Source organism: Phocoena sinus, chromosome 1, assembly GCF_008692025.1.
Source record: "Phocoena sinus isolate mPhoSin1 chromosome 1, mPhoSin1.pri, whole genome shotgun sequence".
Lineage (NCBI taxonomy): Eukaryota > Metazoa > Chordata > Mammalia > Artiodactyla > Phocoenidae > Phocoena > Phocoena sinus.
The window spans coordinates 36,962,041-36,975,576 of record NC_045763.1 but is presented as its reverse complement, the minus strand read 5'-3'; the positions used below and the strand labels follow the sequence as shown (position 1 = coordinate 36,975,576).

Sequence of the window (13,536 nt, the reverse complement as noted above, 5' to 3'; positions counted from 1 at the left end):
GCGGCGGCCCCGTGGGACCCTCCGGCGGCCGGAGCGCTCTTGGGGGCCCGCGGGCTGCACCGGGGCCTGGCTTGCCGCATCCGCCCACTACCTGCTGCCCGCTTACCCGATGGCCTTGGCGGCCGCGGCCTGCTGCAAGAACCACGGCAGGTGGGCGGTGAGCTGCAGAACCGAAGAGTCTGGGAAAGGGAGGAGTGGCCGTGAGGCTGGAGGACCCCTCGCCCTCGTCTTCCACCCTGCCCCGTCAGGGTCCACCACCCCGATCCCAGCGGATCCCTACCGCTGACGATCTGGGACTGCTGTTTGCTGGTCTCCTTGAAGGACGGTATCAGCAGCGCCACGAGGCCCTTGAGCAGCGCCGGGCACACGTCGTAGTTGACCAGGTCCTTGATCAGCTCGATGGCTGGGGAAGGCAGGGGCGCTGGAGAGGCCCACCGCTCCACTGCCCGCCCTCGCCCTCGCAAGGAAGCAGCACCCCCTCCCCTCCAACTCTTTATCGACCTTTCTTAGCACCTCTTACTGGCCAGCACTGTGCCAGGCGTGGGGAGAGCTGGGCCGGCGACCCCTCAGTCCTGCCCTTCTGGAGCTCGTGGTTAAAGGGGAGAGGGAGGAGGAGGCCGAGGCCCCCTGGGACTCACAGAGCCAGCCAGAGCCGGAGGAAGAAGGTTGGAGGCTTAGAGGCTGAAAAGAGCTGGAGGTACCACAGAGGTAGGGCCGCCAAAGGGCTTTGAGGAATCTAGAAGGTTTCCTGGAGGAGGGAAGGACGCGCGCGTCTTCAAAGGGCGACAGGATGGGGAAAGACAAAGGGTGAGGGGGAGACAGAGCAAGTGGGTGTGGATGTGTAGCAGAAAATGAGAAAGGAGGCAAGGTCGACAGCAGTTTAGAGAAACTTTCCTTTCTGACGAACCCTTATTGAGGCCTTGTTTGCCTAGGCTCTGTGCTGAGGGCTCTCTGTTCAGTGTCCCAGTGACGATCCCTGTGACCAAGGAGCTTCATTTTGCAACAGCATGATGACTTATCCCTGTTGGACATTTGAGGGAATGAGGCACAGAGAGGTAAAGCACTTGCCATAAGGTACCACAGCTAGGAAGTGGTGGAAGCAAAAGGAGGGAAAGGTTCGGTTAGGAAGGAGGAGGGGACTAGAATTTAAAGAGGGCATTTTCTGTGGCTGCTTCGCAGTCATTCATTCCATCCAGCATTGACTCAGCCTTTCGGCCAACCTGCATAGCACGCGTCTTGTGCCCGGCGAACAGTTTGGTGACAGGTGCTATAAAAGGGGTCGGTGGGCTGTGGGAGAGCCTGGAAGATGGCAGAGGACTGAATATTTTTGTAAAGAGGAAAGAACCCCAGACAGGCAGAGCTGGAAGCGGGCGGGTAATGTGGTGTGATAGGACAGCGGGTAAACACAAGTGCTTGCTGCATGGAAGGCGGGGCTTAGAAGTGAGCTGTTCCCCCCCCCCCCCCCCCCGCCCCGCCCCGCTGCAGAGTCAAGGGCCGCTGGCCTCTCCACCTACTTCGAGGGCACAGTTGTTTCCCTGACTAGCTCATCTGCACACCAGAATGCAGTGTAGACTACGTGAGAAATATTAACAGTATTATGTTTGAAAAACAAAAAATCAATGTTTTATTTTCTTTTTAAAAAAATTAAAAAGAAATCTATTTATTTATTTATGGCTGCGTTGGGTCTTTGTTACTGTGCACGGGCCTTCTCGAGTTGTGGCAAGCAGAGGGGATACTCTTTGTTGCAGTGCGCGGGCTTCTCCTTGAGGTGGCTTCTCTTGTTGTGGCGCAACCGGCTCTAGGCGCGGGGGCTTCAGTAGTTGTGGCCCTCGGGCTCAGTAGTTGTGGCACAGGGGCTTAGTTGCTCGTGCAACTGGGATCTTCCCGGACCAGGGCTCGAGCCCGTGTCCCCTACGTTGGCAGGTGGATTCTTAACCACTACGCCACCAGGGAAGTCCCACCTTTTATTTTCTTGTCAGGAGCTTTTACCCAGGAAGAACATGTTTAGGAGTCATTCTGTACAATGGAAGACAGGTTTTTGTTGGTAGGTACAAAGGCACCACAAACGTTGGGGGACCAACGAGTATATGGGAGGATGGGCATGCATGGTACACACATACACATTCCTCCCCAGTTTAATGAAATCTTTTGTGTCTTGGCAAAGACTTTCGTGGAGCGAAACACTTGAGAATTGGTAGTGGAATCTTTTGAGGTTTTACTTAAATAAGGGTAAGTATGTGGGATTTCAAAGACAAATGGCTGATGTGTAGAACTATAAAGAGGTTCGTAGTTAAGAAATAGAAGGTGCAACCAACTTGTTGTTTTAGAAAGCAGTTCCAAGTTTAAGTTGTAGGTTGGGAACTGCGTTCTCTGATTCCCTGCCCCCAGCTGTAAGTGAGGCTCTAGAGAAGTTATATAGCAATCTTATTCATGAACACAGATGCAAAAATTCTACACAAAATATTAGCAAATTGAGTCTAGCAGTATGTAAAAGGAATAATGTGCCATCTAGCAATGCACATATATCATCTTAATAGAAAGAAAATTTGAGAAAATTGAATCTCAGTGTGGTAAGAGCTATCTACCAAAAACTATAGCAAAGGTCATACCTAATAGATGAAACCTTGGAAACTTTCCGTCTTAGATGAGAAGGCAACCTCCCACACATTCCTCTCCACAAAATCTTTAGTAAAAGGTAAAAGACAAGCGACCTGGGACTTCCCTGGTGGCACAGTGGTTAAGAATCCGCCTGCCGGGCTTCCCTGGTGGCGCAGTGGTTGAGAGTCTGCCTGCCGATGCAGGGGACACGGGTTCGTGCCCCGGTCTGGGAGGATCCCACATGCCGCGGAGCAGCTGTGCCTGTGAGCCATGGCCGCTGAGCCTGCGCGTCCGGAGCCTGTGCTTCGCAAGGGGAGAGGCCACAACAGTGAGAGGCCCGCGTACCGCAAAAAAAAAAAAAAAAAAAAAAAAGAATCCGCCTGCCAATGCAGGGGACACGGGTTCCAGCCCTGGCCTGAGAAGATCCCACACGCTGCGGAGCAACTAAGCCCGTGCGCCACAACTACTGAGCCTGCGTGCTAGAGCCCGCAAGCCACAACTACTGAGCCCACGTGCCTCAACTACTGAGCCAGCGTTCAACAACAAGAGAAGCCACTGCAACGAGAAGCCCGCGCACCACAACGAAGACCCAACGGCAGCCGAAAAAACAAAAAAGGACAAGTGATGTAAAGAGAGACCAGAGTACCCTTAGCTACATTTGCCACTCTCTCCTTAACTGATTGTAACTCTCCAAGACTGGTGTCTGTTCCTGTGCTATGGCTGCTCCTCCAGGAAAATCTGTGAAAGGGATTTTTGGAAAAGATGTACTCTCTTTTTCTAATCTCTGGAAGAGTTTAAGACTAGAAATTTTTCTTGAATGTTTGATAGAATTCTCTGAAGCTTCTGGTCTTATGGAATAAATTAAGTATTGATTCATTTTCTTTAATTGTTAGAGGACACTTTGGGTTTTCTACTTCTTGAGTATGTTTTGGTAAATTATATTTTCTTGCTCTTTTCATCTAAATTTTCAAAGATATTGCAAGAAGTTTTCATTATGTCATTTAAAAATCATTTTAATGGATGTACCATCTATAATGATGTCTCCTTTTATAGTCTTCATATTGATTATATGGGTTTTCTCTTTTTGCATCAGTTCCGTTTGCCCCCAAGTCCCATGGGAGTAACACAGGTGAACGCCTGCTTATGCAATGGATTTTATTACAAAGAGGAGCCCTGATTTCAGAGAATCTGAATGTTATATAGCAGTCAGTAAGCATGCCTGCCCTTTGCTCTAAAGGGGAAATTATCTTTCTTTTCTTTTTTTTTAATTTATGGACTTTATTATTATTTATTTGTCTATCTATCTATTTATTTATTTATATATGGCTGCATTGGGTCTTCGTTGCTGCACGCGGGCTTTCTCTAGTTGCGGCAAGCGTGGGCTATTCTTCATTGCAGTGCACGGGCTTCTCATCGTGGTGGCTTCTCTTGTTGCGGAGCATGGGTTCTAGGTGCATGGGCTTCGGTAGCTGTGTCACGCAGGCTCAACAGTTGTGGCACACAGTCTTAGTTGCTCCGTGGCATGTGGGATCTTCTCGAATCACGGATCAAACCTGTGTCCCCTGCATTGGCAGGCAGATTGTTAACCACTGCGCCACCAGGGAAGTGTCGAAACTATCTTATTTTCCAACGCTTTTTGCTAAACAAACAGCCTTGAAAAGATAGTCTGGAACAAAGAACTGTAATTATTTCATTTACAAGGTATGCAGAAACGTGAAAGACCTGTAGAGAATTGTCTCCTAGGATTATTTTTCTTTTGCTAGAAGTAATCCGTTAGCAGACACAGTGGCTCTGTTCCTGAATTTAGGGGGAAAGCATTAGTCTTTCGTTATTAAGTATAATGTTAGCTGTAGATTTCTTTTTGTAGATGCTTTTTATCAACCTGAGGAAGTTCTTCTCTCACCCTTTCTTTTTTTCCTTCCTTTTATTTTATTTTTTTCCCCGGCGTGCCTCATGGCTTGTGGAATCGTAGTTTCCCAACTAGGAATTGAACCTGGGCCCTTGGCAGTGAAAGTGTGGAGTCCTAACCACTGAAGCACCAGGGAATTCCCGGGGAAGCTCTTCTCTAGTCCTATTTTTCTGAGGATTTTAAATTACGACATGAGTTTTGAATTTTGTTACATGCATTTTCTGCAATGATTGATATACAATAATGTGATTTTCCTTCTTTAGTCTGTTAATTTGCTAGATAAAATTGGTTGACTTTAGGGTATTGAACCAGCCTTGCATTCCTGGAGTGAACCCAGTTGGTCTCAGCCTGTTCTTCCCAATCAAAGAATCAACGCAGAAGATCCTCAAGGATGTATAGTGCCACCTCTTCCAGTGCTTGGTACTCTGGGGACAGGCCTTGGGACAGCCCCTTTCCTCTGTGGGCCAACCTGATTCAGAAACAGCTGGCCACTGCTTCGGCACTTTCTCTTTCATCCAGGCCTCCTGGGATAGCCCTCATAATCCCAACTACACCCTACCCCAACCTGTTATTGCTCAGATATGTTTCTAATCTGGAATCACAGAGCCAGCGACCCTGTGGAGGGAAAGGGTCCAGGACACTGAGCCTCCCTGTCTTCACCCATATGCTCTCCCACCTGGATAAAAATGCAGCCTAGGATGCCTCTGGCCACTTGGCAGCTATAGCCTGGTGCTATAGTCTTTCTCACTTGTTCTTTTATTGTTTGGTTGTGAAACCTTTTCTTCCTTTTTCTTGAATTAGTGCTGCTTGGTTTTGGGGTCTGAGTGGTTGGCTCCTCCTCATATCTGACTATAGGGGCCTGGTCAGCTGCAGCACAGCTCTCAGTAGTAGCTGGGTTCTTCCCAGGCACAAGCTGGTGGCACCGTAGTGCCAGGATGCCCTGGAAAAAATGCCAACCTGTGCCTCAGCTTTTCCTGCAGCAAGAAGTGGCTAGGTGAACCTTCAGGGTAAAAATGAATAGATGAGGATATTTTCATGAAATTTCCCTGACCACCAATGGCATTCTCTACCCACATGGGACCAAGCTGTCCAGGAGACAACAACCCTGTTCTGCGTCTTCACTTTGTACTAAATGCTTGAGCCTTCACTGATTATGTATCTGCTCCTTGATTATGTATGGGGATCCTTGGCAAAATGAAGATTTATTCACTGAATCATTGTTGTGTTTTTGGGTTTTTTTGGCTGTGCCACTCAGCTTGTGGGATCTTAGTTCCCCGACCAGGGATCAAACCCGGGCCGTGGCAGTGAAAGCACCGAGTCCTAACTGCTGGACTGCTAGGGAATTCCCCAATGAATCACTTTTAAAAAAAAAATAAACTTATTCATTTACTTTTATTTTTGGATGTGTTGGCTCTTTGTTTCTGCGTGTGGGCTTTTCTCTAGTTGTGGTGAGCGGGGCCTACTCTTCATTGCGGGCTTCTCATTGGGTGGCTTCTCTTGTTGCAGAGCACGGGCTCTAGGCGCGTGGGCTTCAGGAGTTGTGGCCCTCGGGCTCAGTAGTTGTGGCTCACGGGCTCTAGAGCACAGACTCAGTAGCTGTGGGGCACGGGCTTAGTTGCTCTGCGGCATGTGGGATCTTCCCGGACCAGAGATTGATTGGCAGGCAGATTCTTAAACACTGTGCCACCAGGGAAGCCCCCACTGAATCACTTTTGACTGAGTTTTAAATTTCACAGGTGCCACTGTTTACACCCAAAGTGGAAGTGCTAGTCCCTGCCCAGATATCTCCACAAGAACCACAGCCAGTTACAACTCTATACACTGTGCAAATTACTCAGCATAGCTGACTCATTCAGAAAGCAAAGGGAACAGGAGACTGCTGCCATTGGCAGCTTTGCCTGAAGCCTGTGGTGTTGACAACACCCAACTGTCCTAAACTGAAGCAGCCACGGATTTATTCATTGGCTGATTCATTCATCTAACAAAATGATTATTGAGCAACTTCTCTGTGCCGGATCCCTGGGCTATGAGGAGGACTAACATACAATCCCTGCCCTCAGGGACCACACAGTCCATTGGAGAGTACCAGTAAAGAAATTGGCATTTATGATTTGGTGTGAAAAGAGCCATGGGAACACAAAGGAAGCCAGGCTGGTGTGAGGGCCTGTTGAGGTCGTGGGGGATAGAGAATCAGGAGAAGACTTCCCTGGAGAAGGTGGCACGTGAACTGGCAAGGCCATGGGGAGAAGAGAAGGACTGGGAGGGAGAATGTGGTGAATGCCATGTTGGATGGTGTGTGCCACTCTGGTAGCCAGGCAAACAGGGAGGTGTGGCTGGGACACAGCGTGGTGGGTCATGGAGTGAGAGCTAAGGCTGTGTAGGCAGGCCAGCCCCAGCTTCTGGAGGATTTGCATGTGCCAACTACCCTGTAGAGGAGATGTTTTCTCATCTTTCATTTCAGGGAAGACTAAGACTCAGAAAGATTGACAAGCTTGCCCAAGTTCAAACAGCTAATGAGTAGTGAAATAACTCTGTTGGATTCCAAACCTCATATTCTTCACCGTTAAACTAAGCTCCACTGCAGCCTCTCTGGTGGAGGACCAGGAAAATAGACTGTGTGGGTACCACGCTGGAGAGATGAAGATCAGTGTAGATGTGAGAAATACAAAGACCTGAATTATAGCAGTGGAGACAGAATGGAGAAGGCAGAACAGATCTGAATGATATTAAGGAATTAGAGTTGACTGGTCTTGTTAGAAGTTGGTTGAAGGTGGGAAGCAGGAAGAGATGACAATTATCCACATGCCTAACCTGGGTGATTGGATGCTTTTTGTTGAGATTGGGACCTCGGAGAATGAAAGGTTTGGAGCCGGAATACCAGGAGTCTAATTTTTTTTTAACACCTTTATTGGAGTATAATTGCTTTATAGTGTTGTGTTAATTTCTGCTGTATAACAAAGTGAATCAGCTATACATATACATATATCCCCATATCCCCTCCCTCTTGTGTCTCCCTCCCACCCTCCCTATCCCACCCCTCTAGGTGGTCACAAAGCACCGAGCTGATCGCCCTGTGCTACGCAGCTGCTTCCCACTAGCTACCTATTTTACATTTGGTAGTGTATATATGTCAATGCCACGCTCTCACTTCGTCCCAGCTTACCCTTCCCCCACCCCACGTCCTCAAGTCCATTGTGTACATCTGCGTCTTTATTCCTGTCCTGCCCCTAGGTTCATCAGAACCATTTTTTTTTTTAGATTCCATATATATGTGTTAGCATACGGTATTTGTCTTTCTCTTTCTGACTTACTTCACTCTGTATGACAGCAGGAGTCTAATTCTGAACATGGTCAGTGACATCCAAGGGGAGATGTCCAGAAGGTAAGTGGCTATGAGGGTCAGGCTCTCGGGCTCAGGAGAGAGGTCTGAGCTGCACAGTGGTCACTCAGCCACTCTGCACTTCATCCGTAAAATGGGGATAATAGTGATATCTACCTCATCAGCTTGTTATGAGGACTAAATGAGTAATGAGCTAGAGCAGTACTCAGTATATAGTCAATCCTCTATAAAAGTGAGCTATTATTGTTTCTATCGTTCTGGGTGGTAATTAAAACCATGGGAGTGGATGAGGTACCACAGAATCAAAAGGAAGAGAAGAGAAGAAGACCTGGCATTGATTCCTAGGAGAAAAAGAAACCAACACCTAAGGGACTGGTGGAGGAAAAGGGATGTATGAAGGGCTGAGAAATAGTTTCCAGAGAGATAGGAGGAAGACAGGAAAGTGTGGGGTCTGGGAAGGAAGGGATCAGAGTCCTCAGGGAGGAGTGTGGGATCAGGAGGGTTTGTAGTTTGAGAGTTCATGCCCAGGGAGGCTGATAAGCAGCTCTGCAGGACCTATGCCCATTCATTGGACAAATAACAGATTGGGTATGTGTCAGCTACAGTCAGCACCAGCGCTGACTGAAACTGCAGTAAACAAAACAGATGCAAGGAGCATGCCACCGACACTCGATGGAAACTGGAGTGCAAGGGGAAGGATTCCTCCAATCCAAAGAGGAACCACAGCCTGTCAGCACCAGAAGAAAGCTCTGTGATCACCTGTCTGATAGATGCAGAAACCCAGAACAAAGACTTGCCCAGGGAATTGCAGTGAATGGGAGACAGAGCTGTAGCAGCAGGCTTCGTATTCATGTGGCAGACATGCCTCAGAAATGGCATGGCACCTGGGAATTGTGGCTCTGTCAGACAACCGTTGCCAAGGCACTCAGCACAGATGAGGTTGGTTTTACAATTCTTTGCTCCTAGAGCCTGGGAAAACCAGTGCCCCCGTTCTTTGTCCTCACATCCAGACAAGACTGCCACCTGCTGGCCACACTAAAGAAGTGCACCTCAGTGCCATCCATACACAGCTTTGCTTCCTTTTCCAGCAGAGTTGAGGGTATGAATAAGTTGGGCAAATTGCACTGTTGTAAGGAAAAGACCAGTGCCAGGCATCTTCCTGACCAATTACATCCTGTCTTTGATCTCTGTACATTTCTCCACCTCTTTTACCAAATCCTGTTCAAAGCCCAAAGTTGAAACATTAACAATATATTTTATGCAGTATTTTGTTTTAAAAAGCCAGGCAAGGGAATTCCCTGGTGGCGCAGTGGTTAAGACTCCGCCTGCCAATGCAGGAGACGCGGGTTCGAGCCCTGGTCCGGGAAGATCCCACATGCCGCGGAGCAACAAAGCCCGTGAGCCACAACTACTGAGCCTGTGCTCCAGAGCCAGCCAGCCACAACTACGGAGCCCGTGTGCCACAACTACTGAAGCCCACGCGCCTAGAGCCCATGCTCCGCAACAAAGAGAAGCCACCACAGTGAGAAGCCCACGCACCGCATCGAAGAGTAGCCCCCGCTTGCCGCAACTAGAGAAAGCCCGGGTGCAGCAACGAAGACCCAATGCAGCCAAAATAAATAAATAAGTAAATAAATAAATTTATTAAAAAGAAAAAAAAGCCAAGCAACAAGGTAATTAGTGTTACGTGCTATGGTGGTATACCTGTTGCTGAATCAATAATTACCAAGGTGTGTCTCCCACTGGTATCTGCCCTTCTGGGCCGGTCTCGCCAAGCCCAACCAGCCTGTGTGCTGGTGCTTAGAAGCATCCCTGTTGAGCGGCACACCCTACACCAGGTGCAGGGTTGGGTGAGGGGAGACAGTATCAGGCCCTGGCGGACACAGTGTTTAGGGCCAGGCCAACTGGGCAATTAGAAACAAGTTTTTCCCAAGGATTTTCTATTTTTACAAAACTCTGGAAGACTGTATAATAAAACTTATAAATGCTAAGTTAAGTGTCGCAGTTGAAGGGCTCATGTAATTTTGGAGAAATAATGTATCTTTTAAAAACATTCAGTAGGTTTTTATATGAAACTGTCCTTTAGTGTCAGAGCCTTGTGACCGTTGTTCATTGAAGTTACACAAGACCTGTGCCTCTTACACAGCAGGAAAGGCTGACACTATTCCCTGTGACAACTCAGAGGAGGAAACAAAGGCACAAGGTTCTACGGGGCAAAAGCTGTATTTAAAAAATGAAATCTTTTAGTATTTGTTTGACCTTGTGAAGGGCATGAAGCTGAGACACATAATTTTTAAAACTATGTTTTATTGTAATAATAATGATGTTGTCTATCCTCAGGTTTTGTGTGCTGCTCCAAACCGGTAAAAACAAAGAAGAAAGTCTTGTTCTCGTAACACTGGGGAGACAAGAGAGTGTGGTGGTGAGGAGATGGGTGCAGGAGTCAGACTGTCTGGGTGACCCACAACTTTCCCGCTTAACATCTTTGAGACTTTGGACAGGCTGTTTAATTGCTCTGTGCCTCAGTTTCCTCACCTGTAAACCGGGGATGATAATACTACGTACTCCTCAGAATTATCTGAGCGTCACTGGAGATGATGAAAGAGCTAGAACAGTGCCTGGCACATAGTCATCCTCAGTCACTGGTAGTGATCACCAGTTATTATTACTATGATTATTGCTTCTGTAACAAAGTTCTGGAACAGCAGGGACTTTGTTTCATTTGTCACTATATACACAGTGCCCAGCCCAGTGCCTGCTCTTGTTGAATAAGTAAATGAATGAATGAAAAACTTAAGTTATTTAAAAGTAAACCAACAAAGTACATTATCAAAAAAGTGAAAAGATAACAACAGAATGGGAGAAACCATTCTAGTATCCAGAATACATAAAGAACTCTTACAATTCAACAGCAAAAAGACAACCCAAGTTTTAAAATGGGCATAGGACTTGAATAGATAGTTCTTCAAGGAAGAAACATAAACATCAACAAGCACACGAAAAGACGTTCAACATCTTTAGTCATTAGGTAAATGCAAATCAAAACTGCAATGAGGTACCACCACTCCACATCCACTAGGATAGCTATATATATATATTTGGACATTAACAAGTGTGGGCAAGGATATGGAGAAATTGGAACACTCAAACATTGCTGGTGGGAATGTAAAATGGTTCAGTTGCTGTGGAAAACAGTTTGACGGTTCCTCAAAAGATTAAATGGAATTACCATATGACCTGGCAAATCCACTCCTAGGTGTATACCCAAAAGAACTGCAAACAGGCACTCAAACATGTGCATGTATATTCATAGAAGCTCTATTCACAATAGCCAAAAGGTGGAAACAGCTCAAATGTCCATCAGCAGATGAATGGAGAGACAAATTGTGGTATATCCATACAATGGAATATTATTCAGCCATAATAACGAACAAAGTACTGGGGTTCCCTGGTGGTCCAGTGGTTAGGACTCAGCGCTTTCACTGTGGTGGCCTGGGTTCAATCCCTGGTCGGGGAACTAAGATTCTGCAAGCCGCGCAGCGCAACCGAAAAAGAAAAGAAAAGAAAAGAAAAGAATAAAGTACTGATACATGCTACCACGTAGATGAACCTCAAAAACAGTATGCTAAGCAAAAGAAGCCTGATACAAAGTTCATATATTGTATGATTCCACTTTTATGAAATATCTGGAATAGGTGAATCCATAGAGACAAGATTGATGGTCTCCAGCAGGTGAGGGGAGGGGTGGTGGTCAGGGTAGGTCCCTGACTAGGAATCAAAGCCCAGCCCCCTGCATTGGGAGTGCGGAGTCTTAGCCACTGGACCGCCAGGGAAGTCCCAATCACACCTCTTAGTATTAGGAATCTACATAACTTCACAGAACAAAGAACCTCAGGAAAATTAACAATGATGCTCTTGCCTACCGCCAGTCTCTCCAGGTCTCTGGAGGACAGGGGAAGAGATGTTACACATTTGAAGACTCGTCTGTGTCTGTCCTGTTTGGTCACTTAGGGCCACTGTTTCCCTGCACTAACATTTCTAGAGGAGTCCACTGTGTCAGTGAATGCAGTTTGCTTAGGCAGGAATCCTGCTGTTGTACTTTGTGGCTGGTAAGCCACACTTCCAACTTCACTATAGGAAACAGGATCATTTTATGAGCATGTCAAGTTAATCATAGGTTGTAGGTCAATTAGAAAAAGAAATTATTCTCCAAATGACCATTTTCCAAATTCGCAAACATTTCCATTTTACCATAAACTTGTTTCTTTCAAGAGGTGGCGCCCAATTCTTCTCCCCTTGAGTGTGGGCTCAACTTAGTGACTGGCTTCCAATGAACAGAGTGAAACAGAAGTGACATGTGCAACTTCTGAGATTAGATAATGAAAGATATTGGGGCTTCCTCTTTGCTCTCTCTTGGATCACTCGCTCTGGGAGAAGCCAGCTGACATGTCAGGACACTCAAGCAGCCCTATAGCGAGGTCCACATGGTGAAGAACGGAGGCTTCCTGCCAACAACCAGCACTAACTTGCCAGGCGTGTAAGTGAGCCACCCTGGAAGCCTGTCCTCCAGACCAGATCATGCCTTCGGATGACTACAGCCCCAGCTGACTGCCTGACTGCAGTCTCATGACACACCCTGAGCCAGAATCATTCATTTAAGCTGCTCCCAGATTCCTGACCCACAAAAACTGCGGGAGATAATAAATGTTTATCTTTTTTTAGTCACTGGGTTTTAGGGTAATATGTTATATAGCAATAGGTAATGAATATAGATGGACTGATTTAACAGCTTTTGTGGATTTCTGCAAAGTTTGAATATAATGCCTTTCATGTGGCCTTCATAGCAGCATTTTAAGGAATCTTCATTTGTCTCTGCCCAAGCTCTCTGTAGCTGCAGTGGCAGGGAGTAGGGGCAAGGAGGGGGGACCTGGTGAGGAAACTTGCTGGAGGTCACCATGCTACATGGCCTAGACTGCCCATCCTTGGGAGAAGAGGGGATGGGGAGGGGGTGGGGCAGAGAAAGGGAGGGCAAGGGTCAGAGAAGGGGACCAACCAAGGGCAGAAAGTGGTACTGAGGGGCCGAGAGAGGCTGAGAGCCCTGAGAACTCCGGGCTTCTCCCGGAGTTCCGGCTTCTCCCAGCTTCTCCTAGGCCCTACCAAGTTCCGGCTTCTCCCAGCTCTCCTAGGCCCTACCAATACAACCAAGAGGAACTGCTATACACTTTAAATATTTTAAACATTTAAAGTAAACATTTTCAGTAAATTGGTAATTTGGTGAATTGGGTACTCAGCAAATTGGTCATCTGGCCAGTTGCATTTTGGGTAAGCACACACTTGGCAAATTAATTTACAATGATTCATCTGTTTCTAGTTAAGTCATACATAGTAATTTTTATGTTCCTAAGGTAACAGATACTAATATATGTACACACACATATATATTTCAAATTCCCAACAGAATTAATTTCTCCTTCCAAAAAATGTTGTGACTTTGACATTTCTCTTCTCCAGGGAGGGAGACCAGTGAGTGAATACTTCTGTGGCTTTAGACTGCTCGTCATGATTAAGTCCCTGCCTGCCACTAATTCCATTATAAATCGAGATAAATTCCAGGCAGGACCACTTTGGAGAAGTCCTCCCTTAATTTTAATTTTGACTCTTTTAGACTGAATGGGATCATCGTTAAAAG

General features: G+C 46.8%; 1 protein-coding gene across 1 annotated transcript in view; it reads right to left on the bottom strand.

Moving 5' to 3' along the window:
- The window catches only part of ARMH1 (armadillo like helical domain containing 1), a 54,237-nt gene that overhangs the window by 7,557 nt on the left and 33,144 nt on the right, over window positions 1-13,536 (bottom strand). The window contains exons 8-9 of the mRNA XM_032637029.1: window positions 281-403; window positions 107-179 (exon numbers count right to left, since the gene is read on the bottom strand). Coding sequence (XP_032492920.1) covers window positions 107-179; window positions 281-403 — 196 coding nt within the window. The remainder of the gene's footprint in view (window positions 1-106; window positions 180-280; window positions 404-13,536) is intronic.